This window comes from Phacochoerus africanus, chromosome 2 (assembly GCF_016906955.1).
Source record: "Phacochoerus africanus isolate WHEZ1 chromosome 2, ROS_Pafr_v1, whole genome shotgun sequence".
Taxonomy (NCBI): domain Eukaryota; kingdom Metazoa; phylum Chordata; class Mammalia; order Artiodactyla; family Suidae; genus Phacochoerus; species Phacochoerus africanus.
The window spans coordinates 264,102,771-264,127,459 of NC_062545.1; the positions used below are offsets into that span (position 1 = coordinate 264,102,771).

Sequence of the window (24,689 nt, forward strand, 5' to 3'; positions counted from 1 at the left end):
AGAGCCCCCTACTGGACAGAGAAAGCCCAGCAACATGACCTCCAGATAAAAGCAGCCTTTCTTGCCAAGAGCCAGAAGGACAGAAACAAGACAGAGAAGGGACTGATTCACTCCCTCACGTCTGTGTCTCTACCCCTCTGCCACTGAGGCTGGCACTGGCACACACTCTCATGTTCTTCCAGGCGGAGAAAACACACACACACACAACCACTACCTCTGTCCTCCAATGCTCAGGGTTCAGCACCATAAACAAGTCAGGATCCACATGAACATCCATATGTCCAGAGGGTCCTCTGTTCTCCTGAGGACCCAGAAGCAGCAGCCACTTCTGCAGGGAGGGTGAGGCTTCGTGGTGGGGCTCGTAATTGACTGGATATTGAAGTGGGGCTCCAAATCCAGTGGGCAGGGAGTGGGGACGGGGGGTGCAGGGACAACCAAAGCTCTTCCAGGCCAAGGGTTAGGGGGAGAGAAGGCCTAGCGGAGTGGAGGCTGGCCGGGGAGCAGAGGGCGATTCTAAGGGCCTTGGATCCTTTGCCAGGATGTGAGTGGGGATGAGAATCATGAGCACGCCGATCCCACGGCCTGTTGCCCCATCAGAGGCGCCCCATGCCTCCGTCTCTTGCACATGATGTCACCCATTTAAATGCGAGGAGGAACTACAACAAATCCTCCACAGACTTGCTCTGTACTAATCCACAAAGGTCTCAGGAGGGATCCAGAACTATCTTCCGGGAGGGCAGACACTATAGCAGAGAAGGAGGGACAGAAAAAAGGGAGAGCAGTGAGAGGGTGATGGAAAGGCCAACGACACCCGGCTCCCATGGCAAGGACCCGCCAGTCTCCCTCGGTCGCACGTGCCAGGGCCAGGGGCAAACAGAAGAGCTCCGGCTTGGCGCAGTGCAGGTGTGCATGACTGCCGACCTCCACGCTATTTGTCCTTGGCTCAAAAACAGATTCTTGGTCGTCTGGTGGAGAGAAGGCTGCCCTGGAGGCTCAGGGTGCAGTGGAAGGAGCGGGCACCACGAGGTCAGACCAGGGCTGATCCCAGCACCACCCCAAGTGGCCATGTCCCCAGCATCCACTTCCTCACCTGCAAAGGGCACAGCACCATCTCCACTGGGCACTGCTACAGGTACTAAGAAAACTGATACAGAAGCTTCTAACTGGCACCCTCCCCTCCCTCTGCAGGAGGAGAGTGATGCTTGGGAAGAACCGCTCTTCTTCTTTCATCTCGACGTGGTCTGAATTTGGTTTAACTCTGCGTCTTCCTCCTCAATGGGGTTGAAACACATCATTGATTACCTAATGGCCCATCAAGCCATGAGGCCTTTATTAAAAGCAGCGTGAGACCCAGGCCACAAGGATCGGAATCTGCCCCCACTGCTTTGGTGAAGACCGCTGCCTCCTGGGCCTCCGTCTCCACCTCAGGGGCTCAGAGAAGGGGCACTGTTGCTCTAAGGGGGACACAGCAGATGGTGGCTGGCAGCCTGAGGCCCTGCCCGCTCAGAAGGATAGCAGTCCCTGGGGAGAAGCCACCTCTTCCCGCACTGCCACCCACCCAGCCCTGTGTCCTGGGGACAGGAGAGCGCCTCGGCATCCACAAAGGCCTGGGCGTGGGTCTCAGCCCAGCCTCAGCTGCCTCATCTGTAAAGTGGGGCTAAGGACAGAGACCCGACTCGCCTTAGGGGGCTGGTGGGAGGCCCAGTAAAGCACAGAGGCACTTCCGTTGTCACTCTGCAGAGAGGGCTAATGCACCTACCCTGCCATCCCCTCACAAAGTGCCATCTCAGCGCTGACCCTGCCCAGCCACTCGCCAGAAGCTGGACTTGACCCGGAGGCACCTCTCCCTGCCCTCAGGGGGGGTTTTCCCTACTTCCAGTTCACCCCCTCTAAATACACTGTCCACACACTGCAGGGGGCTCTAACATACAAATGTGGCTTTTGTCTCTCTCTCTCTCTCTCTCTCTCTCACACACACACACACACACACACACACACCTGTTTACATCCTTGCAGTGGCTCCCCAGCTCTCAGTGTACTATTCAAACCTGTTAATAAGGTCCTACGACCCTGCTCCTGCCTACCTCTCAGGTCACAGCATCCCTCACTCTCCTCTTCTCAAATCCTGTTTTCCAGATGGAGTAAAACGTTTGCATCCCCCAGTTCCCTGTGCTCTGGCTTGCCACCATGCCACTGTGCCTGCTGAGCCCTGTCTGAATACTTGTCCTGCCTCCGCCCCCCAAAACCTTGCTCGCCCCTCTCTTCCTTCCAGACACAGCTCAGAGGCCCCTGCTCTGAGAGGCCCTCGCCGAGCCCTGAAGCTGAGTCAGCTGTACCCCCCCCCCAACACTACTTCTCCCCCACTGGATTGTAGTAACCAAAGAGCAAGCTCCCTGATGGGAAGGACCTGAAGGAGTCGTTTCTTTGACCGCCCAGTGCTCAATGGCGTCCAGGGCTCAGTGGCATCCATGGCATGAAATAAGGGTTCAAGAAATGTTTGAGGAGTGAATGAGAAAAAATCACTTCAACCAACAGCTATCAAAAGCTTTTTACACAGCATTCCAGGCATTGTGCACTGGAGTGTGAGGACCCAGTAACAAACAAGACAGATATGGCCCTTGCGCCAGGTGAACTTAAAATCGGGTGGGAAAGAAAGAAAATTTAACCAGCCACAAAAGAAAGCAATGCATGCTATGCGAGCAGAGACATGAACACAGAAGACATAGGCAGGAGGAGAGAAGATCAGCAGCGTCCGTCTAAAAAGTGAAACAACTCACCAATCGGGAACTCAGCTAACTCACGTATCCAGAAAGTAGCAGGAACTCAGAAAGAAAGGCTTAGAGGCTTCGAACAGGCAAAATACGTCCCAAAGACCACGCACCTTACTCACCTGACTGCCTCTCCCACACACCAGCCTTTTGCCAGTACCTCCGGTTGCCCTCGTCCGGCCTCCCTCTGTCTTCCAGCACATTGTGTGCATAACGCTAGTAGAACTCTTAGAACCTCGCACTGGAATCATCAGTTATGTCTGCGGCCCCAAGGCTGGGTCCCCCGAGGCCACCACATGTGGCTTTTTAGGTCACACATGGGGTGCAGTGATCCTGTCCACGTGCAGGCATCTGTAATAGTTGGAGCACTTTCCATATTTTATCATGATATTTTTGACTCTACAACAAATGGATTATTGATGACAACCAGTATTAGTTCTTTTTTTTGGCGTATGAAAATTTATTACTATCCTGCTTTTACCATCAAAACTTATGATCTTGGTCGGTCCTCCTTGCCTTTGTATAAGGCCAAAAGAGAGACGCTGGCTACTTGGACAACCTTAAAGCAGACTCCGGGAATGTCATCAACAGCATGACCTTTGCGACCAAATCCAGCAACCAGAACGACATCATTTTCCTCAATGAAGTTCAAACAACCATCATTGGGTACAAAGGCTGAAATTTTTTTCCCATTCTTGATTAGCGGAACCCTGACACACTTCCTGATGGCAGAATTTGGCTGTTTGGCTTCAACCCCTACTTTTTCAAGCACAATTTCCTTGGCATGAGAAGAGCCTCCAAAAGGGTTGGCCTTCAGGGCTTGTGCCCAAATGGGCTTTCTTGTATTTATCGTGCCACTTTTGGTCCCGTCGGTGGCTACGGGGCTATGGAGCTTCCTGGCAGTACGAAGACCGAGACACTTGCCTATCCTGCCGGCACCACAGGTCTGAGCCGACAACAAGTATTAGTTCTAACGTTTACATATTATCATAATAAAAGCACTTGTTGATTTAAACTGGGAATTCAGAAATACCCTGGTTTGGTAAACAAACATCATCAGTGCTTTGGTTTGGGCCATTTTACATTTACGATGAGAATTTTCTGGCATGTGGTTGTCAAGTGTCTCACTTTTACAAGACAATATATATTGTTCCCCCTTTGACAAACTGTATTATCAAGACTGTGTTGATCTAATAACACCTAAAACAGACTATTTCTAAATAGGATCTGCTTTTATATCCGATGTATGATTGGCGACTACTTTCAACTGAAAAAAAAATCCTTAATTAGTATTAGCGCATAATTAAATCTGAAGTTTCATATTGTAGTTCAATCGTCTGATGTTTGTTTACTGGGCCAGAATACTTCTGAATTCCAAGTTTAAATCCATAAGTACTTCATTATGACACCATGTAAATATTATTTAACAACTAATATTCATTTGTCCTTAATAATCCATTGGCTGTAACAAGTTTGTTGTTGAAATGGAAATAATATATGGACTGACTTAATATCTGTTCCTTGAGGACGGGGCACATTTTTCTAATTTACACAAAGGGACAGTATGGGCCAGTACTGATCCTGGTTCAAGGACAGGGACGGTGTCTGACTGTTTTTTTTATTGCCAGGGTCTTGCACAGGGCGTGGGGCTCAGGAGACATTCAGCACAGGTTTGTTTCAATGAAGATCTTCAAGGCCTCAGAATTTAAAATCATATATGCATGCTTCATTTCACTGTACTTCCTAGAAATAATTCTACACATTCTAATGGAAAAGTCATACATACAGTCCTAAGTGACCAGCTGAAGCTTATCAAAACGTCACCCAGAGGGGACACTTTGCCTCTCTTTCTGTTCCCTAGACACAGAACATTTTTTCCTGAAAAGAGTGCCTGAGGAGTCAGAAGTTTCCACAGTTATAACAAACATACCATTAGAGGAGCCTCTTTGCAACCTGCCTAGAGAGAAGATGGCATAAAAATCCACTAAGATGGTAAGGCTTTGTGGAGGTAGCTTCAAATACTAGCTTGAGCTCCCTTAAGAAAGGGACAAGTTAAAGGCTAAAGAAAGCTATGCTATCATGGAAAGTAAACCCAGCCAAAATCTAAGGCTTGCCAGGGCTTACAAACAGCTGGCTCTCTATTTCTGGCTTGGGCTTCACAATGCCAGAGACAGGATGGGTTTATTGCCTGGAATGCCTTTATGTCATTTCCCTTTAAAGGAAATAGTCGCTTTGAAAGTAGTCCCAAAAAATAGCACTAGAAACATTGGTGATTACACAGTTCAATTCCATTAACATTTGCTGAATGCCTCCTCTATGCCAGACATGAAGGATGCAAAGATGAATAAGCCAAGCTCCCTGCTACTGAATACCTTACAGTCTAGGGAAAGAGACAGACCATCTTAATCAATAACCTTCCCCACCCAGCACCATCCTGTCCCAGGCAGTACCTTCTCTTCTCTGGGGTCTACAATAGCATTTAAACTTGCCCCTGCCTCCCCGCTGGAACTCCAATCCATTCTCTGTGGGGCAGCCGGAGGACCTTTTTAAAGGGTAAGTGTGGAGTTCCCGTTGTGGCTCAGTGGTTAACGAATCCAACTAGGAACCATGAGGTTGCAGGTTCAATCCCTGGCCTTGCTCAGTGGGTTAAGGATCCCACGTTGCCGTTAGCTGTGGTGTAGATCGCAGACTCGGCTCGGATCCCGCATGCTTCATTTCACTGTACTTCCTAGAAATAATTCCACACATTCTAATGGAAAAGTCATACATACAGTCCTAAGTGACCAACAGCTACAGCTCCGATTCGACCCCTAGCCTGGGAACCTCCATATGCCACGGGAGTGGCTAAAGAAATGGCAAAAAAAAAGGGGGGGGGTAAATGTAGTTATCTTTTTCCCTGTACATGGACAATGGTCTAACCTTTGCGGGTTGGTCTGGCCCCTGGATGTCTGCTGGCAAGGCAAGTGTCACATTGGAAACTCCCCTATGAAGCCAGAGTCTGCAAGGCCAGATGCTCAGAGGGTGAGCTAGAAGAAAACCTGCATTGTCTTGGCTGCGGCCAGGGCAGTCAAACAGAAAGAGAAGTCTCCGCCCAGAGTACCACCAGAACACTTTCATGATGCAAGTCTGGGGTCCGACTCCAACCTAAAAAGCCTAAGACCTACACTTTAGGCTGGCTGGCTGGCTTGCTTGCTTGCTTTTCTTTCCTTCTTGTTTTTCTTTATTTTTTTTCCTTTTTACAGTTGCATCTATGGCATATGGAAGTTCCCAAGCTTAGGGTTGAATTGGAACTGCAGCTGCCAGCCTACACCACAGCCACAGCAACATCAGATCCAAGCCAAATCTGTGACCTACACCACAGCCTGAGGCAACACTGGATCTTTAACCCGCTGAGCAAGGCCAGGGATTGAACCTGCATCTTCATGGACACTATGTCGTGTTCTTAACCCACCGAGCCACAATGGGAACTCCCTAAACTTTAGTTTAGAGTATTCTGGGTTAGCGAGAGCCCTCTGAGGCATCTGCAAAAGATGAAAATCCTCACTTTAACCACAAGCCGCAAAGAATTACCAGAGATTAAAGTTCCAAGGAACATGAACTTACTATCAAAAAAGATCTAACAAACATCTAACTCTGAAGTCCAGGGAGAAAGAAAAAAACTGGGTGAGAGACAATACTGGAAGAGAAAATAGATGAGAATTTTTCAGAATTAATAAAAGATAACAAACCTCCGAGACAAGAATCTCAACAAATCCCAAGCAGAATAAAGAAAAAGAAATCCTTGGAGTTCCCATCATGGCTCAATGGTTAACAAACCCCACTAGTATCCATGAGGACTCAGTTTTGATCCCTGGCCTCACTCAATGGGTTAAGGATCCAGCGTTGCCATGAGCTGTGGTGTAGATCACAGACATGGCTCAGATCTGACATTGCTGTGACTGTGGCATAGGTCAATAGCTACAGCTCCAATTCGACCCCTAGCCTGGGACCTTCATATGCCTTGGGCACAGTCCTAAAAAAAAGAAAAGAAATCTTCCCCTGGGAAGTCATGATGACAGTGAGTCATCTGAGACAAAGAGAGGATTGTAAAAGCAACCAGAAAAATGACAACATTTTTATGGGCAAAAGAAAAAAGCAGTCTGAGATCTGACCCCTCAACAGCTAAAATGGTAGCAAACAGTGGCATATTCTCAAAGAGCTGAGAGATCATGTACCTATCAACCTAGCACTGACTGTGCAGCACACTTTCTTTCCTTTGTCTTTTTTTTTTGGCTTTTTAGGGCAGTACTTGAGGCATATGGAGGTTCCCAGGCTAGGGGTCAAATCGGAGCTGTAGCCGCCGGCCTACACCAGTGCCATAGCAATGTGGAATCCAAGCCCGCACCTGTGACCTACACCACAGCTCACAGCAACACTGGATTCCCAACCCACTGAGCAAGGCCAGGGGTCGAACCCACGTCCTCATGGACACTGGTGGGATTTGTTTCTGCTGCGCCACAAGGGGAACTCTAAACACTGTCTTTCAAGAGTAAGGGCAAAAGGAAGGTGATATTGGACAAATAAAAACTGATTGCCTATTACAAATAGTCCCACACCAAAGGAACTTCTAAAAGATGACTTCCAGGAGAAAGAAAATAATCCCAGAAGAAAGGTCTGAGTAGTAACATAGAATCAAGAACAAAGAAAATGGTAAACATGTGAGCAAATATAAAATGCATTAAGATGATATAAAATAATAATAATGTCTAATTTGTGAAGTTAAAAAGGATAAAGTAAGATAAAAGTAAAATACTGGACAACAAAAGCATATAAGTCAGGATGGATGCATCCAAAATGAAAACATCCTAAGATCCTTCTGTTGTTAAGAGGAGAGTAAAGATATTAACTTTAGACTTTGTGAAATTATACACATATTAAATTTTCAGGGTAACTATTAAAAGAATAAAAACAGAATGTTAAACTTCCAGACTAGTATGGGGTGAAATGGGAAAAGAAAAAAAATCAACTTAAAAAGATATGAAATCCTGGGAGTTCCCGTCGTGGCGCAGTGGTTAATGAATCCGACTAGGAACCATGAGGTTGCGGGTTCTGTCCCTGCCCTTGCTCAGTGGGTTAACAATCCGGCGTGGCCGTGAGCTGTGGTGTAGGTTGCAGACGCAGCTCAGATCCTGCATTGCTGTGGCTCTGCCGTAGGCCAGTGGCTACAGCTCCGATTGGACCCCTAGCCTGGGAACCTCCATATGCCGCGGGAGCGGCCCAAGAAATAGCAACAACAACAACAACAAAGACAAAAGACAAAAAAAAAAGATATAAAATCCATATCATATAGTGAAATATAACTCTTCAAGTAATTAATAGGTCAGACAAATTAGGGCTACAAAATTTGTACAGTTAATCTACAAGCTAATCTAATGTACATATGTAAAACACTGCATTCAATAACTAGAGAATATACACTCTTTTCAAGCAGAGAACATGACCATGTATTAGACTACAAAGCAAGCAAAAACAAAGGAAAACAAAAAAGTAAGGATGGAGGGTAAAAGGAGAGGCGAAAAGAAAGAAGTGAACAAAGAACATCCTTTAATCACACTGATATTGTTAATAATAAAAATGATAAGTAGTAACCTCATATGTTTGGAAACTCTAAAAAGCCACAATTCAAATAACCCATGGGTCAAAGAAAAATTTTTCACGAAAACTTAAAATATATAGAACTAAAAGTTGATTTTAAAAAAAGCTACATAGCAAAACTTGTGGGTGCAGCTAGAGCAACACTTAGAAGCAAGTTTGTAGTCTTGAATGCTTTTATTAGAAAAGATGATAGGCTAAGCATCCAACTTAAGGTCAGAAAAAGAATAATAGAATAAACTTCAAAAAGTTGAAGAAATAAACAGCAGGAATCCATAAAGTAGAAAACAAAAATACAGTGGAGATGACCAATAAACCTAAAGTTGCTTCTTTGGAAAAATTACCCAAATCGAGATCCATATAAAATACTATCAGTGACCAAAGGAGGGTACTTAGCCTAGAACTGGGGTGTGTGTGAGAGTTAGGGAAGGTTCATGGGAAAGAGAAATCATGAGCCAATTCTTGAAGAATGTGTAAGAGTTAGCCAAAGAAATGAAAGGAACATTCTAAGGAAAAGGAAAAACTTGAATAAAGGTAAAGAAGAATAGCACAGCATGAAGACTCAGGAGAACCACATGCAGTGTGGTGTTGGTAGTAGATAAAAAAGTTCAAGACATGGTATTTTTGGAGTGAGTCTAGAGAAGCTTAGGGCCAAATGTTAATAAAAAATATTCAACTGTGCCAGGTATACCAGGCAAAGTATTTTACATGATTATATCTTTTTATTCTGGCCACAAACAACTCCATGAGGTCCAGCTGTATTAAGCCTATCCTACAGATAGAGAAATTTTGCTCAGAGTAAAATTTTCCCAGGTCTGTGTGGCTCCAAAGGCCATGCTTTCAACCACCAGGCCAAATGCATCACTGGATGGCTTACTATGGAACCTCTATAAGGAACCCAAACTTTATTCTTCAAGCAAATGTTTGAATTCCTCACTCAAAAAACTAAAACTCACTCTTATGATGAAAGTTTGGGGAGTTTCCATCATGAAACAGATGGAAACTCTGTTAGCAGAAACAAATCTGACTTAGTATCCACAAGGACACAGGTTCGATCCTTGGCCTTGCTCAGTAGGTTGAGGATCCGGCATTGCCGTGAGCTGTGGTGTAGGTCAGAGACACGGCCTGGATCTGGCGTTGCTGTGGCTGTGGCATAGGCCTGAGGCTACAGCTCCAATTCCACCCCTAGCCTGGGAACTTCCATATGCCTCCAATGCAGCCCTAAAAAGACAAAAAAAAAAAGAGGAAAGAAAGTTTGGGGTCCCATTACAGTTTCCACTTTATTGCATGAGATACAGGTGTCCAAGGAGTCCGTGTACCACTGACAGGCTATACTGCAACACAGAATTAACAATGAGGGCACTTAACTGACTTGAGTTCCTGAAGCATATTTCCAGTTACTACCCAGGAGAAAAGCACTGTTCAATGATGAGAACTGGATAAGCTTATGGCATTTTTTTTTTCAACAGCTTTATTGAAATATAATTCAGACCATACAATTTACCCATTTAAATTGAACAATTCAGTATTTTTTAGTACAGTCATAGGTGTGCAACCATCACAATTGAGGACATGTTCATCACCCCAAAAAGCAAGCCTATACCCACTAGCAGTCACTAGTCACTCCCCACTGCTCCCAACAAAGCCTTCCTCAACCCCAGTTCCAAGCAACCACTAATCTTTGTGTCTCTATAGATTTCCCTACTCTCAACTGTTCATATAAATGGAATCAGATAGTATATGGCTTTTGTGACTGGCTTCTTTCACCTAACATAACATGTTTATAAGGCTCACCCATGTTGTAGCATTTATCTGTATTTCATTCCTTTTTATGGCCAAATACTATTCCACTGAACGGATATTTCACATTTTATTTATCCTCCAGGTGATGGACCTTTGGTTGTTCCCACTCTTTGTGACTATGCTGCTATGAACATTGGCGCACAAGCTTTTTTTGAGGACATATGTTTTCATTTCTCTCAGGTGTCTGTCTAGGAGTGAACTGCTGGCATATGGGAATTCCATGTTTAACATTTTGAAGAATTGCCAAACTGTTTTTCAAATGGCTGCACCATTTTACTTTCCCACCAGAAGGGTATGAATGTTTCAATTTCTCCACATTCTTGCCAACATTTACTATCTTTTTTTTTAATTGTAGACATCCTAGTGAATATAAAATGAAACTTCCTTATGGTTTTGGATTTTCATTTCCCTAATGGCTAATGGTGACATTGTAACACAACTTTTTTTTTTTTTTTTGTCTTTTTAGAGCCATGCCTGCTGCATATGGAGATTCCCAGGCTAGGGGTTGAATCAGAGCTGTGGCTGCCAGCCTACGCCACAGCCATAGCAGTGCTAGATCTCAGCTGCTTCTGCAACCTACACCACAGGTCATGACAACACCGGATCCTTAACCCACTGAGTGAGGCCAGGGATCGAACCTGCGTCCTCATGGATGCTAGTCAGCTTCGTTTCCACTGAGCCACAATAGGAACTCCTTTAACACAGCTCTTAATGTATCCTTTTTTCACACCAGAGATATTTTTGACAAAACCTAAGAAATAACCTATTGAGACTTGAGGAATTTCTTTGCCCAACTGCATGTGAAATGCTCAAGCCTTACCATGGGAGAAGAACAGGGATGGGATAAGGAATCAGATGCAGGGAGAGGGTGGATGAGGGTAGAGCGTCAGCCATGTCCGTGGAATATATTCTTTGATAATTAAAAAGTGGCTTTATATTTTGATATGGCTATTTCAATTCAGATGCCATGACCACACTAAAATGGCCAGGCCAAAATGCCCTGCTTTGAGCTAGGCACTGATTATTAGAATTAGATTTGGTAAACAGAGGGGGAAGATTCATTTATTCCATTCTCTTCCCCAATGTCTGTCATTATAGTCTTCAAAAACAAGCACTTATGGGAATTCTCACACACTGCTGAGTTTTTTTTGGAAAGCAATTTGGCAATACATTCCAAAAGCCTTAAAATGTTTATGACCTTTAACCCAATTTTTCATTTCTGGACAGTTCTCTTAAAACAATGTGAAATACAGGGAAAAAAATAACACTAGAATTTTTTCCTCATAGAGGAATCTATCTAAACATTTAATAGTATGAAAATAAATAATGATACAGATTTCACTGAATGAGATATTTCACAGCAATTAAAATGACATTTATGAGGAGTTCCCTTGTGGTGAAGCAAGTTAAGGTTCCGGTGCTGCCACTGATGTGGCTCAGGTCTCTGCTGTGGTGCAGGTTTGATACCTGACCCAGGAATTTCCACATGCCTTGGGTGCGGCCAAAAAAAAATAAAATAAAATGACACTTACGAAAAGTTTGTACAGTGTGGAAAATGTTTAAATTACAATGTGGGTATTAACACTAACATGATAAAATTATATCAGCTTTGTAAAAAATTAACATAATTTGATCAGCCCTGTAAAATATAAATACTTATGCCTAGAAGCAATACTAGAATTAAATCCTTCAAAGTAAAAATAGTCACTGCATCTTAGTCGTGGGTTTATACATGCGGGTTTTTTTTCTATTTTTTGCAAATTTTTAATACCTTAAACAATGTACAAGCATTATTTAGGTAGGTGATAAGTGTGCTTTTTAAATAAAACTAACAGCCCAGCTCAAAGTCCAGTCCTGCACTGAATGACTTCAGTAAACACTAATTTCTGGTGGTCTTACTTCTAAGGACCCAAGAAAGCATGCTCTCCCTAGGGAGATAGTACAGTCCACTGGACCGACACACGGCCTGAGAGCCAGGAGACTGCCCTTGAGTTCTGAGCTGTGTGTCACTAACACCTCTGAAGCGTGGGAGAGTTGAAACAGACCATATGCATACTGCATACTGACTCTGAAAGACAGGACACATATGTTAATACGGGACAGCAAGCCTGCGAAACAAGCAGCATGATGCCCCGTGTGACAGAACTAAGAGTGGTGAGATTCAAACCCAAATCTAACTCTGTACCATACTGACATCTGTAAAATAGAAATAATGAGGTCCACCACACTTAGGGCACAAAGTAAAAGGCAACTTAGATAGATGCATGTGAAAATGCCTCAAAAAATATCTAGCTCCTAGAAATGTAAGACTTAGCCTAAGGCTCTCCACACTGCCTGTTGATACTCTAGAAATTTAAGAGCAGCTGAGGATAGAAGCATGTGCTGCTTCTGCCCTCTTAAGCTAACAAGTCAATAGTAAGGATTGCTGTTAGTGAATAGCAAAAAAAAAAATGTTTTAAATTATAATAATGTAGATCATGCCAGGCAAATGATTATTGGATGTTTAAATAATCAACAGAGGAAAAGGATTTACAACATGAATGAGACAAAAAGTAACTACCCATAATATTTACAAACCATAAGAAAAACATAAACAAGCAAAATATAAAATAAACAACCCAAAAGATAAACAAAAAAATACATTTAGGCATTTCACAAAAGAAGCAGTACACATGATAAAAAATTTATACAAAAAGCCCAACCCTGATGACAATCACAAAAATGTAAAGTACAAGGACATTATCTTTACCCATCTGTGCGGCAAAGATTTAGAAGATTAACAAGACACAGTATTGGGGGAGAGGAGGTTGATATGAGAGGCCAAGCACTTTCAAACATCGCTGGTGGCAACACAACAGTAGCTATCAAAATACAAATGCACATGCCCTTTGACCCAACAGTTCAGAAATTTACCCTACAGATGCATTTGCACAATACTTAATGTCTGAACAGTGAGGTTTACTGTACCATTGTTAGTAATAGCGAACCAAAATTATGGAAACAACTATCAATAAATTTTATGGTGGTACATCCATCAACTGGACTCTCAGGTTGTTATTTTATTTTATTTTTATTATTTATTTATTTATTTATTTTTTGTCTTTTTGCCATTTCTTGGGCCACTCCCACGGCATACGGAGGTTCCCAGGCTAGGGGTCTAATCGGAGCTGTAGCTGCCAGCCTACGCCAGAGCCACAGCAACTCGGGATCTGAGCTGCGTCTGCGACCTACACCACAGCTCAGGGCAACGCCGGATCCTTAACCCACTGAGCAAGGCCAGGGATCGAACCTGCAATCTCATGGTTCCTAGTCGGATTCGTTAACCACTGTGCCACGACGGGAACTCCCAGGTTGTTATTTTAAATGAAATGAATCTGAATGTACTAACAGAGAAAGCTCTAAGAAGCAGTTGCGAAGTATCATATATATTGTATAAGGGCAGCACTTAAAATTGTTTCCATTAGTCTTATATACCATATCTGTAGCTCATGTGTCTCTACCTATGATCTACGGTTGGTGGTCATTAGCAGGAAGCTCTGATTCTCCTTCACACTCTCATGGGAGGATGGTACGTGCCAGTCCCTCTGAAGTCCACCAAGCCACGTATCTTGCTTTGACAAATGAAATGTGAGCAGAATCCCTTCTGGGTTGAAGTCTTAAAAGCCAGCGCAGAATTTATCATGCTCCCTTCCTCTCAGTGACTCACCAAAGCAAGTGCTGAACTTGAAGCCTGGTCCTCTGAATAACCAAGACAATGGGAGCCCCTTGTCCCTTCACCCCCACTGACCCACATCAAACCCACAAGTGTGAGCAAGAAAGAAACTGTTGTTGTAGTGAGCCACTGGTGTTTTGTGGTTGCTTGTTGCAATGGCACAATTTAGTGATTTTGATACAGGAATAATTTTAAAAAATCCGGAAAGATGCCCAACCAAACTGTAATCTTGGTGTTACCGTAAGAAGAATTAGAATAGGGGAGGGAAAGGGTAGCGAATGGGGAGGGGGAAGGGGGAACTTTGGGGTTTTATTTTTATTTTGTCTTTTTTTTTTTTTAGGGCCACACCCTCAGTATATGGAGGTTCCCAGGCTAGGGGTTGAATCGGAGTTGTAACCGCCAGCCTACACCACAGCCACAGAAACACAGGGTCCAAGCCACACCTGCGACCTACACCACAGCTCACGGCAATGCCAGATCCTTAACCCACTGAGCAAGGCCAGGGATCGAACCTGCAACCTCATGGTTACTAGTCGGTTTCATTAACCACCGAGCCATAACGGGAACTCCAGGGTTTTATTTTATATATTTGGGAATGGTATAAATTTTCATAAGCTCATATTGCTTTCGGAATTTAAACAAAAGCTATCTGCAAATAATCTAATACGTCCAGAAATTTTTACACGGTTGCTTTTTAAAATTCTAATAACCATGGTTCTCACACACAGAGAAATAAAATCTCCCTGTGACCATAAAGAATAAAATTTGAAAACAGCCTTCATAAGAGTTCTAGGCAGAGGGACAGAGGGACTTCTCTGAAACGTAAAGTTATACTTAGGGATGACAGCACAGGAGACTAACTGCCCTTATTCTTCTGGCTCCATCAAGGATGTGAAGGTTTGACTCAGATGACACAGAAGCAGATGGGGAAGAGACAGAGCCGCCGGCAATGCTTGCTAGGACTTAGGAAGCATTTATAGAAATTACTAGATAATGGTTCCAAAACACCCAGAGAAACAAACATGTACACAAATAGCAGTCGGGGCAGCTGTTAAGGCAGGACCCGACTTGATGGGAGATGGAAGGAAAATGCTGGTCTATCTGGAATAGAGAAAGGGGACCGCTGTCCTCTCGGGCAAACACCAGCCTTCGTGGAGGAATCTCACGGAATGACTGGGCTGCAGAGGAGCAACCACATGGAAAGGAGGATTCAAAACTAATTAAAGGAACAGCAAGGTTATTTGCCTGTTCACACCATCAATTTTCTATTATCGATTGTAATTAAGATGTCATAGAGATTCATCAGAGGGAAAGCCAAACCAACAGGTATTCTTACTTTAGAGCTCTAGGCACTTTAAAGTCTTTCGGAATTAATTCTCACAAGCCTACCATGTTATGTTATGCTCATTCTTAGAGATGAAGGAAGCATTGGCTCAGAGAGGTAAAGGGATGTGTCCGGGGTCCCAGAGCCAAGATCCAAACCCATGCCTGGTACTGTCTTTCCAGGTCAGTTGGGGAGGGCTGCTTGGGGCTGAAAGTAAGGAGTAAAGAAATCATTCCAGGGAATTGGTTTCTCTTCTACACAGCTAATGGCTACATTCCCCTCCAACAACCTCAGTTCAGGTCTCCTTATTAGCCTTATGAACACAAAAGTTAAGTACTGATGTCACTCCAGCTAACATCAGCTAGATAAAAGCCAGATAATAGCTAATAAATTTCCCATGGTTAATATAACAGAGTTTATAACACAGGTACCAGGGCCAGAATGGAGGCTTTTAAAAATTCAGTTAAACCTTAAAAGTATAATTGATTTTATTTATTTTTTTTGTCTTTTTGTCTTTTTTGTTGTTGTTGTTGTTGCTATTTCTTGGGCCGCTCCCTCGGCATATGGAGGTTCCCAGGCTAGGGGGTGAATCGGAGCTGTAGCCACCGGCTTATGCCAGAGCCACAGCAACGCGGGATCCGAGCCGCGTCTGCAACCTACACCACAGCTCACGGCAACGCCGGATCGTCAACCCACTGAGCAAGGGCAGGGACCGAATCCGCAACCTCATGGTTCCTAGTCGGATTTGTTAACCACTGCGCCACGACGGGAACTCCATATTTGGAACATTTAACAAATGAGCTGGTCATGTCTGTTTAACCAGTAACCTACATATCCAGATGAAATTCTATAATACCTGTTTTCTGTTTTGTTTTTTTTAAAAAAAAAAAAAGATCAAATCCAATGTCTATAACCACCCAAGAGAAAGGTAGTTATAGAGAAGTGACATTAGCCGAATTCAGACAGTGTGCCAAGCATCGGGCTAAGGCAACTTACAGACATCATCTCATTTAATCTCACAAGAATTCTGCAAGACAGGCATCACTGGCCCACTGACACACCTGAAGAACTGGCGTTCAGAGTGGTTTTGTAGGCAGTGCCCAACTGGTTACAGAAGTAGTTAGTGGCAAGGATTTTTTACTCATCTGTCTGAATTCAAAGTCCATGCTAGCTCCAGGACACACTTTCCCTGTAGAGAAGGCACTTAAAGAGTGGCCAATCCTTTCTTTCTTTATTTATTTTCTTTTAAACAGCCACACCTGCAGCATATGGAAGTTCCTGGGCTAGGGGTCAAATCAGAGCTGCAGACACCAGAAAAGCCACAGCCACAGCAACACCAGATCTGAGCCGCATCTGCAAACTACATTGCGGCTTGTGGCAACGCTGGATCCTTAACCCTATAAGCCAGGCCAGGGATCAAACCCACATCCTTGCAGAGACAAGGTCGGTTCCTTAGCCAGTTGACTGCTCCTCACCACAACACTTTACAATATGTTCTTTTCAAGGAATAGATTTTTTTTTAAATGGATGATTAAATTTTTGCATTCAACTTCAGAATCCAGAATCCTACCTATATTGAAGCTACTTACAATAGAGAGCATGTTTATATAACACAGAAAACTGTCCTAACAATAACACCTGCTAAAAATCCAAAATTTTAACTGGAATTGACCTTCTTTTAAAGGACTCTGTGAAGCATTAGTGGAGATCTACATATTGTATTGCTTAAATATCAGTGGTAGTGAATTGTGATTTTTTTTTTATGGGGTGACAAGCCTAACTCGCAAGGGCAAAATTCTACTGGACTAGGCATTAAAATAACATGTCTGAAGAAGAACATTTGATGGAGTAATATATAAACCATTCTTAAATGTAATGCTGGGAGTTCCCGTCGTGGCGCAGTGGTTAATGAATCCAACTAGGAACCATGAGGGTTCGATCCCTGACCTTGCTCAGTGGGTTAAGGATCCGGCGTTGCCGTGAGCTGTGGTGTAGGTCACAGACTCGGCTCGGATCCCACATTGCTGTGGCTCTGGTGTAGGCCAGTGGCTACAGCTCCGATTAGACCCCTAGCCTGGGAACCTCCATATGCCATGGGAGCAGCCCTAGCAAAGGCAAAAAGACCAAAAAAAAAAAAAAAATGTAATGCTGTTTCCAAAAAATGGAAAGTAAATCGCAATGACTATGGTTAAAATGAGAAAGGGAGGGAAGGTTAAACTATCCAATTTTTCATTTTATAATCCACCTTCTACCACAGAGAATCTGAGACACAGGCTCATGCAGCAGGCTCACATGTCACGGAGGAGCAGGGCCACTCGGCTAGTCGAATGCACCAGAATCTCTTCTCCCTTGTGGGCAGCAATGAGATAGGATTTGGAAGGTGTGGGAACCAAATGCTCCCTCTGCCAGGCAGGATCTATTTCAGTGTGTTTTATTTTAAGTCCTATTTGCGGTATCGCCCTCCTGGTCTGAGCGACTCCACTGTCATCTGAGTTATGAGTCAGATGAGGAACGGGAGCAGTAGGAACTGGAGGTTATAAAACACACTGCAAAGTGGGCTGGGAACCAGACCACTGTTTGAACCCTGACTCTCCCACTTACTTGCTGTGCCCAGTTCTGCTCCTTCAATTGTTATCTGGGAATAATAATAGTAACAAAAATAATAGAGAAAAATTCCTTGCAGGGTGAATTTTAGCAAAGGATCAGCAAAGAAGACAGTAGAGGAGTATATACTGGCCACGAGCACAGGCCCTGGATGGCTCAGTCACTTGCTACCTGTGTGACCTTGGGCTAGTCCTGAACTAACCTCCTCTCAACCTCTCAATCCTCGCTGTGAGGATTAAATGAAATAAACCATAGCAAATATTCTCTGCGAGTTTGATGGAGCCTAGAGCACTCAGTAATAACATCATGCCCAGCACATAATGTGCTATTTCATAAACGGTAACTGACAGTATACAAGTTATAAGTAAGGTGGTTTAATAAGGATATACGTGCTCTGAAGAAACGCTGGATAAATTTCAGAAAACAACACGTGATTTGGACACCCTGAAACAAAGAGCTCACGCTGTAATAGATCTTGGGACAGAGCTCATGCAAACGATTATCAACAAAGGTCCCTCTGTCAAATCTCTCAGCGCCCTCATTCACGTTAGCTGGTGTCCATGGCACCACCGGGAGCATGTACACAAGCGGCATCTCCAAGGAGGGCAGCTCACCACAATAGTGGCATCTATTCTCCATGGTATCTTTTCCCTAAGGCTTCCTTTAACAAGGGTGTCAAAACTGCAAAAAGAATATTCCAGAGATGGGGAGAGAGGCGCACACAATCCCATCAATATTTATTGAGCATCGACTATGAGCCAGAAACCTTCCCTCTTTCATGCTGCGACTTCATGGTGACTCTGTAAACTTGACTTTGATCCTCTAGAATAAACTTCTGTCTTACCCACAAGTGTAAAGATTGTGGATTTATGGACTGTCCTTTGAGAAGAAATTTGGCATGGTGGGCGCTGCTGCAGGACCAGAACAGACACGACTGAAAACTGAATCATCAGGGAATTGGTTCCCAGGGCCCTACAGAGTGGGCGAGGGAAGCTCAGTCTCTACATGGCAAGAATCAGCAATCATGTTCAGCCAGAAGCACAAGCTTCTTGGCATGGCCTTCAATGTCCTGCAAGCTTGGTCCCTTCATTTCTCTCTGTCCCCCCGCCCAGGCTACGCTGCCATCACCCATCCTAAGTATAGAAGTGGACCTCCCTGCCTTTGTTCCTACTCTGCCGAGAATGCCCTTTAGCCACTCAACTCCCAGACTGGCCAGCGACTGTGTGCATGTCTGTCCCTGGAAGGCAAGAAGTAAACCCCATTCATGTCTATACCTGCCATCCCAACCCAGGGTCTGCCGGTATCAGCCAGTGGGGAGTAGTGGGAAGAGCTGGGTATAGAAGACCAGTTCTTTCCTTTTTTATTTTGCTTTTTAAGGTTGCATTCATGGCATATGGAAGTTCCCAGGCTAGAGGTCAAACTGGAGCTGCAGCTGCCAGCCTACACCACAGCCACAGCAATGCAAGATCCAAACCGCATCTGTGACCAAAACAGCAGCTCACAGCAATGCTGGATCCTTAACCCACCGGGCGAGGCCAGGGATCAAACCTGCAACCTTATGGATACTAGTCAGGTTCATAACCACTGAGCCACAACAGGAATTCTAGAAGGCTGGTTTCAAATGGACACCTGGGTTTTTCTGGCAGCGGGGAGCCACGCATATGGAAGTTCCCAGGCCAGGGATCAAACTGGAGCCACGGCAGTGACCACGCCAAATCCTTAACCACTAGGCCACTGGGGAACTCCTGGAGACCTGTTGCAAATGCTAGCTCTGCCCCTTACCAGCTGTCTGACCTTGGATAGGTGAGCTTCTGTGTACTTCAATTTCCTTCTCTATAAAATGGAGACAAAAGGGCATTTACTACACTGGGTTGTGAGGAGAATCACACCCTTGGCTACACGTAAAGCACTTAGAAGAGTGCCTGGCACAGGGTAAGAGCTGTGCAAGGGGCATCCTAGCAGCTGATGATCATGATCAGTGCTATTGCTGTTGTCGTTAAGCGCCTGTCCAATAAAGAAAAGTGAAGGAGGAAAGGAGGTTGTGCCCTGAGCAGCCCGTGGGGGTGCAGCCCCCACTAATCGCTTGCAAGAGGAGAGAGACCCTTCATTCTGGTTGGTGCTCATGACCTCATCTCTTGCCTGGGCTGCCTGCCCACCCCCGCCAAAGTCAGCCAGCTGGAGACTCCCAAATCCTGCAGAGACAGCTCAGCACGACCTACGGGGACACTGCGGCTCAGTTCCTCGCCACCCAGCCCCCAGCAGACTTCCTGCTCCTGGATCATCAATGCTGAGTATTAGAGATGATTTGCAACAGAAGGGGAACTGAGGCTGTGTTTATATGTTGTTAGTACCTGGGTTTTTGGTGGGGTTTTTTGGCCGTGCCCACAGCATGCGGAAGTTCCCAGGCCAGGGTTCAAACCAACACCACAGCAGTGACGGGAACCACAGCAGTGACAACACTGGATCCTTAACCCACTGAGTAACACAGGAACTCCATACCTAGTTTATACATATATATATGCACGTTACTTGTCATACAGCCAACTTTGTAGGAGGTACCAAGAACACCCTAATCATTGTTTAAAGCTGGAAGGAACTTTAAAGTTTACCTAGTCTGGCACTTTTCCAACTCCGCAGTCTACGGTGTCAAGGTGAGATGTGACCTCTGTTGCAAGTCATTCGTTCATTCATGTACTGATCACCTACCATCTGCTGGGCACTGGGGATACAAGTCAGACACCACTCCTGTCCCCAGGACCCCAAAAACAAATAGGGAAGAGTGACATTAGGTAAAGAGTCAAACATCTAATAGTCTTGGGAGTGAACTATGTTTTTAACTATACTAGAATGAGCACCCCCTGAGCAGGAAAACAGGCAGGCCTGGGGCTGGGGGAGGAGTTACAGGTAGCGCCCTGGCAACTGCCCACCCCACTGGGTTCACCTGGGCAAGGGCCTCAGCCAGGCCAATATTACCATGATGTGGTGCAGCAGCAGACAAACTGGGAACCACTGCACCAGCTGGACGTACCCCCACTTGACAGATAAGCAAACCGAGGCCTAAGGAATTGAAGTCACTTGCCAAAATAGCAAAGCGGAAAAACGGAAGAAGCTTGAGATTCTGCAGTGGCTCACAGAGTCTTCCCAAGAAAGCCCACATCCCACAGTGCAGCCCATGGCCTGACCCCTGCTCACCTCCCCTGCCTCGCCTCTCACATTCTGCCACCCATCCTAGGATCCAGCCCTACAAGGCCCCAAAGGAACCTCCGCTTTGCCCATTCCACTCCCTCTACCAAGGATCCAAAGTCGACAGCCCCTAAATAATGCCTACTCGTTCTCAGCACCCAAGACTCTGCTCGGGAGCCCTCTCCTCCAGGAAGCCCTTCTTGGGGTGGTCACCCCTACCTCCCACAGCACTTACACCTTTACACAGACAGAGACACGCTCATCACAAAGGTGTGCATCCATTCAATGAATATTTATTGAGCACCTTCTGCGTGCAAGCACCTGGGGATACAACAGTAAATAACACAAAGCCCCTGCCCTCAAGGAGCTTACATTCTAGTGAGGAAAACAGACAAGATACAATACAAAATAAAATGTCACTAGCGTTAAGTGCTATGGAAAAATAAAAAATAAAGACAGGCAGGCAGCAGTGGCGGGATCATGGGGGAAGGCCTCTTTAAGGAGGTAGCATTTAATCAGAGGTATGGAGGGACAGAGGAAGCCATGCAAAAAGCTGGAGAAAGAGCATTTCAGGAAGCAGTAGCACAGGCCCTGTAACCACTGCAATGATTTCCTTCCTTGTGTCTTGTCTCCTACTGAACCAGGAGGTCCTTGAGGGCCAGGGTTATATCCTAAGCATCTCTGATTCTCAGGGCCCAGCATCCATGACAGACACTCACAGAAGGAGTGAACAAAGTTGAGCCAGCGTGTGTCTGCTGATTTCTGCATCCACGTGGCTCCACTTCTTGCGATCTGGGCAGCTTTGTGTCCCTCTCTCCCACAGGACCAAGCCAAGCACAGGCCCTGCCTGGGCCAATCAGCCTTCTCTAACTCTGTGTTCTGGTCTCAGTCCTGGATCCTCCCTTCATTAGGATGATGGTACTGACAAGCTCTCCAGGTCCATCTTGTTCTGGGTCTCATATTTCTGGCCTAGACCCAAGATCCTGTCCAGGATCCAGACACCTAGTCCTGGGAGCCTCTCTCACTTTCTCCAAGTTTCATAGGCATAAAAATCCTCCCCTGAATCCCAAGCCCCAATATGAAAATAAATAAGCATCCCTGAGACCTCCTGGAATTAGACTTTCCCAATGGCTAACCTCTCCCTACCTGGAATCTGCCCTGCCTGATTCTTTTTTTTTTTTTTTAATGTCCGCACCCGTGGCACCTGGAAGTTCCCTGGACAGACACCGAATTCAAGCCACAGCTGCGATCTACACCACAGCTGCGACAACACCAGATCCTTTAGCCCCCTGCGCTGGGGCCAGGGATCAAACCTGCACCTCCACAGTAACCCGAGTGGCTGCGGTCGGATTCCTAACCCACTGTGCCAGCAGGAACTCCATGTCCTGCCTGATTCTTGACTCCCCTCCAAACCACATGACTCCTTCTGCTGGGACAGCAACCCTCTGACCTCACCAATCCCTTCTGTGGCCATCTCTCTGCATGTTCCCACTTCATTCAGCCCTTCCTGAACATCTACCATAACCAAGGCCCAGAGCTAAGTGCCTGTGTCCTCAGGTTGCCAGCTGCACATCATCTGGGTCTAAGTCTCCAGATTCAACCACCCTAAACCACAATCCTGATGCTCCAGAAAGCACATTAAATCACCTTGGATGCTGCAAATCAAGTCAAATGGCTTTATCCACTCAGCCAACTGCAACTGCTATCTCTGGATTTCACTGGTGCATCATCCCAGCCCCCGGTGGGTCAGGGACAAATAACCCATTCCCTTATTTGCCCTTTCACCCACCACTTCCTGACACCTGCTGTATGCCAAGCCTTGGAACACAAAATACAGTGCCTGCACTCATGACAGCGATGGTGAAGTGGGGAAGAAAGAGAGGAGTGGCCGGTAACATTAGTTAGCACTTATTGCATACTTGGGCTATACGACAATAAGCAGTGAGTCTTCTGATACTAAAAAAACTATGAGATAGGTATTATTAGTCTCACTTTATAAAGGAGGAAAGAGGCTTAAGAGATGAAGCAACTTGCTCAAGGTCACACAGCTAAGTGGCAGCGTGGTGACCCTAGACCTGTCTACCTCCAAAGTACAAACTGTTCAACTGCCCCAAGAGTCACATAGTAAATGCTAAGTAACTACAACTTAAATAGGAAGTGAAAGAGGGTCCAGGGCCCCGGGGACTCGCAAACTGGTAGAGGAGACACACATATAAAGAAACATCTACAATGCGGGGAGCCAAGTGCTGATAGCTGGAGACCATGGAGCTGCAGCGAAGCCAGAGGAAGGGATGGCTAACTTGACCCGGAGGGGTCTGAAGCCAACTTGAGTTAAGTGACTTGGGGGCTAGGCTTTGAAGGATGAGAAGTTTGCGGCTGACAAGTGTAGCGCACAGCAGAAGCTTGGCTCTCAGACTTGGCCTGGGCCGGCCGGACCCTCTGTGCCAGTCCAGTCCACCCCCCTGTGCCCACGCGGCGGGCCGGGCCTCACCTCCTTCCACTTGAGCTGGCGGATGCTGATCTTCAGGGCGTCCAGGGAGGTCCTGGCCTTGGAGCTGTCCACGGTGACGGGCCGCAGAGAGCAATACTCGTTGGACCGGTTAGAGCTCCGCTTGCAGCTGCGGCCCTTGCTCCTGGACTTCCCGTGCGGGCAGAGGCCCTGAGCCGGCGCCGGCGCTGGCTTCGGCCTGGACACCGGCACCGTTCGCGGGGGCCGCGGGGGTATGCGGGCATCGCCCTCTTCAGCCGCGCTGGGCGGCCCCGGAGCCGGCTCCTTGGGCTGCTCCTCCCCCGCCTTGCGCTCCGGCTCCCCGGCCGCACCCGGGTCCACAAGGACCTGGTCCTTCGCAGCCTGAGCCTTGGCCGCAGCCACGGCCTCCGCCTCCCACCAGGCCGCCAGCTCCCTCTCAGGGCTGCCCGGCAGCATGGCTCTCAGGGCCGGTGCCAACGCCAGTGCCGCCGCCTGCGCCTCCGCCGCTCCGCCGCGCCGGCCCGCGACCAAACTGCCGCTGCCGCCGCAGCCGCCGCCACGCGCTCCCCGCCCGAGCCCGTTGCCATGATCGCTCAGGCTCCGGTTGACACGGGCAGTCGCCGACTCGGGATGGGGCCCGGGAAGGGACAATCGCCGTCCAGGCCCCGGCGACCTCATAGGCGAGGCTGTCCACGTGACCGGGCCTGTCACAGAGGCGGGGGCGGCCATATTGGAAGAGGGCGGAAGCGTCCTCAGCCCGCCCACCCTGAGCAGCGCGCAGAGCTTGGAGGCGAGAAGCTGCAGGTGAACCTGGGGGTAGAAAGGCGTTGGGCGCATGCGAGGCCCGGGGCTGGGACTGAGAGACATCAGTTTCAAACAAGAAGCCCCTTTCCCCACCCCATACGCTCTCACGGGGATAACTCCTGGTGTGATGGAGGAGGCACGACCCCATCAAGGAGCACCTCAGTTTGATGATGGACTTGACGAGGCCAGGCCCTCAAGGTGCAGCTCCTGATTTGAAGAAATCCCTTTCTGGACCTAGGAGAGGCCCCAGACTGAGAGGGGAGACACTTATCCCGGTTCTCAGGGAGCTCCCAATGGAATGGGGAAGTTTTGAAGATTCGTGGTTGAGTCGAAGACATTAATCATTCCTTTAACTATTATGTCATGTTTTTAAATTATGGTAAAACAAAC

The 24,689-nt window shown here is 46.3% G+C and overlaps 1 protein-coding gene and 1 pseudogene across 1 annotated transcript in view; both read right to left on the bottom strand.

The window, feature by feature from the left end:
* The window catches only part of TTLL11 (tubulin tyrosine ligase like 11), a 255,043-nt gene extending 230,873 nt beyond the window's left edge, over positions 1-24,170 (bottom strand). The window contains 1 exon segment of the mRNA XM_047768318.1: positions 23,517-24,170. Within this exon segment, the coding sequence (XP_047624274.1) occupies positions 23,517-23,951 (435 nt within the window). The 5' untranslated portion in view covers positions 23,952-24,170.
* Positions 3,259-18,436, bottom strand: LOC125121454 (40S ribosomal protein S23-like; annotated as a pseudogene).
* Positions 24,171-24,689: the final 519 nt, after the last annotated feature.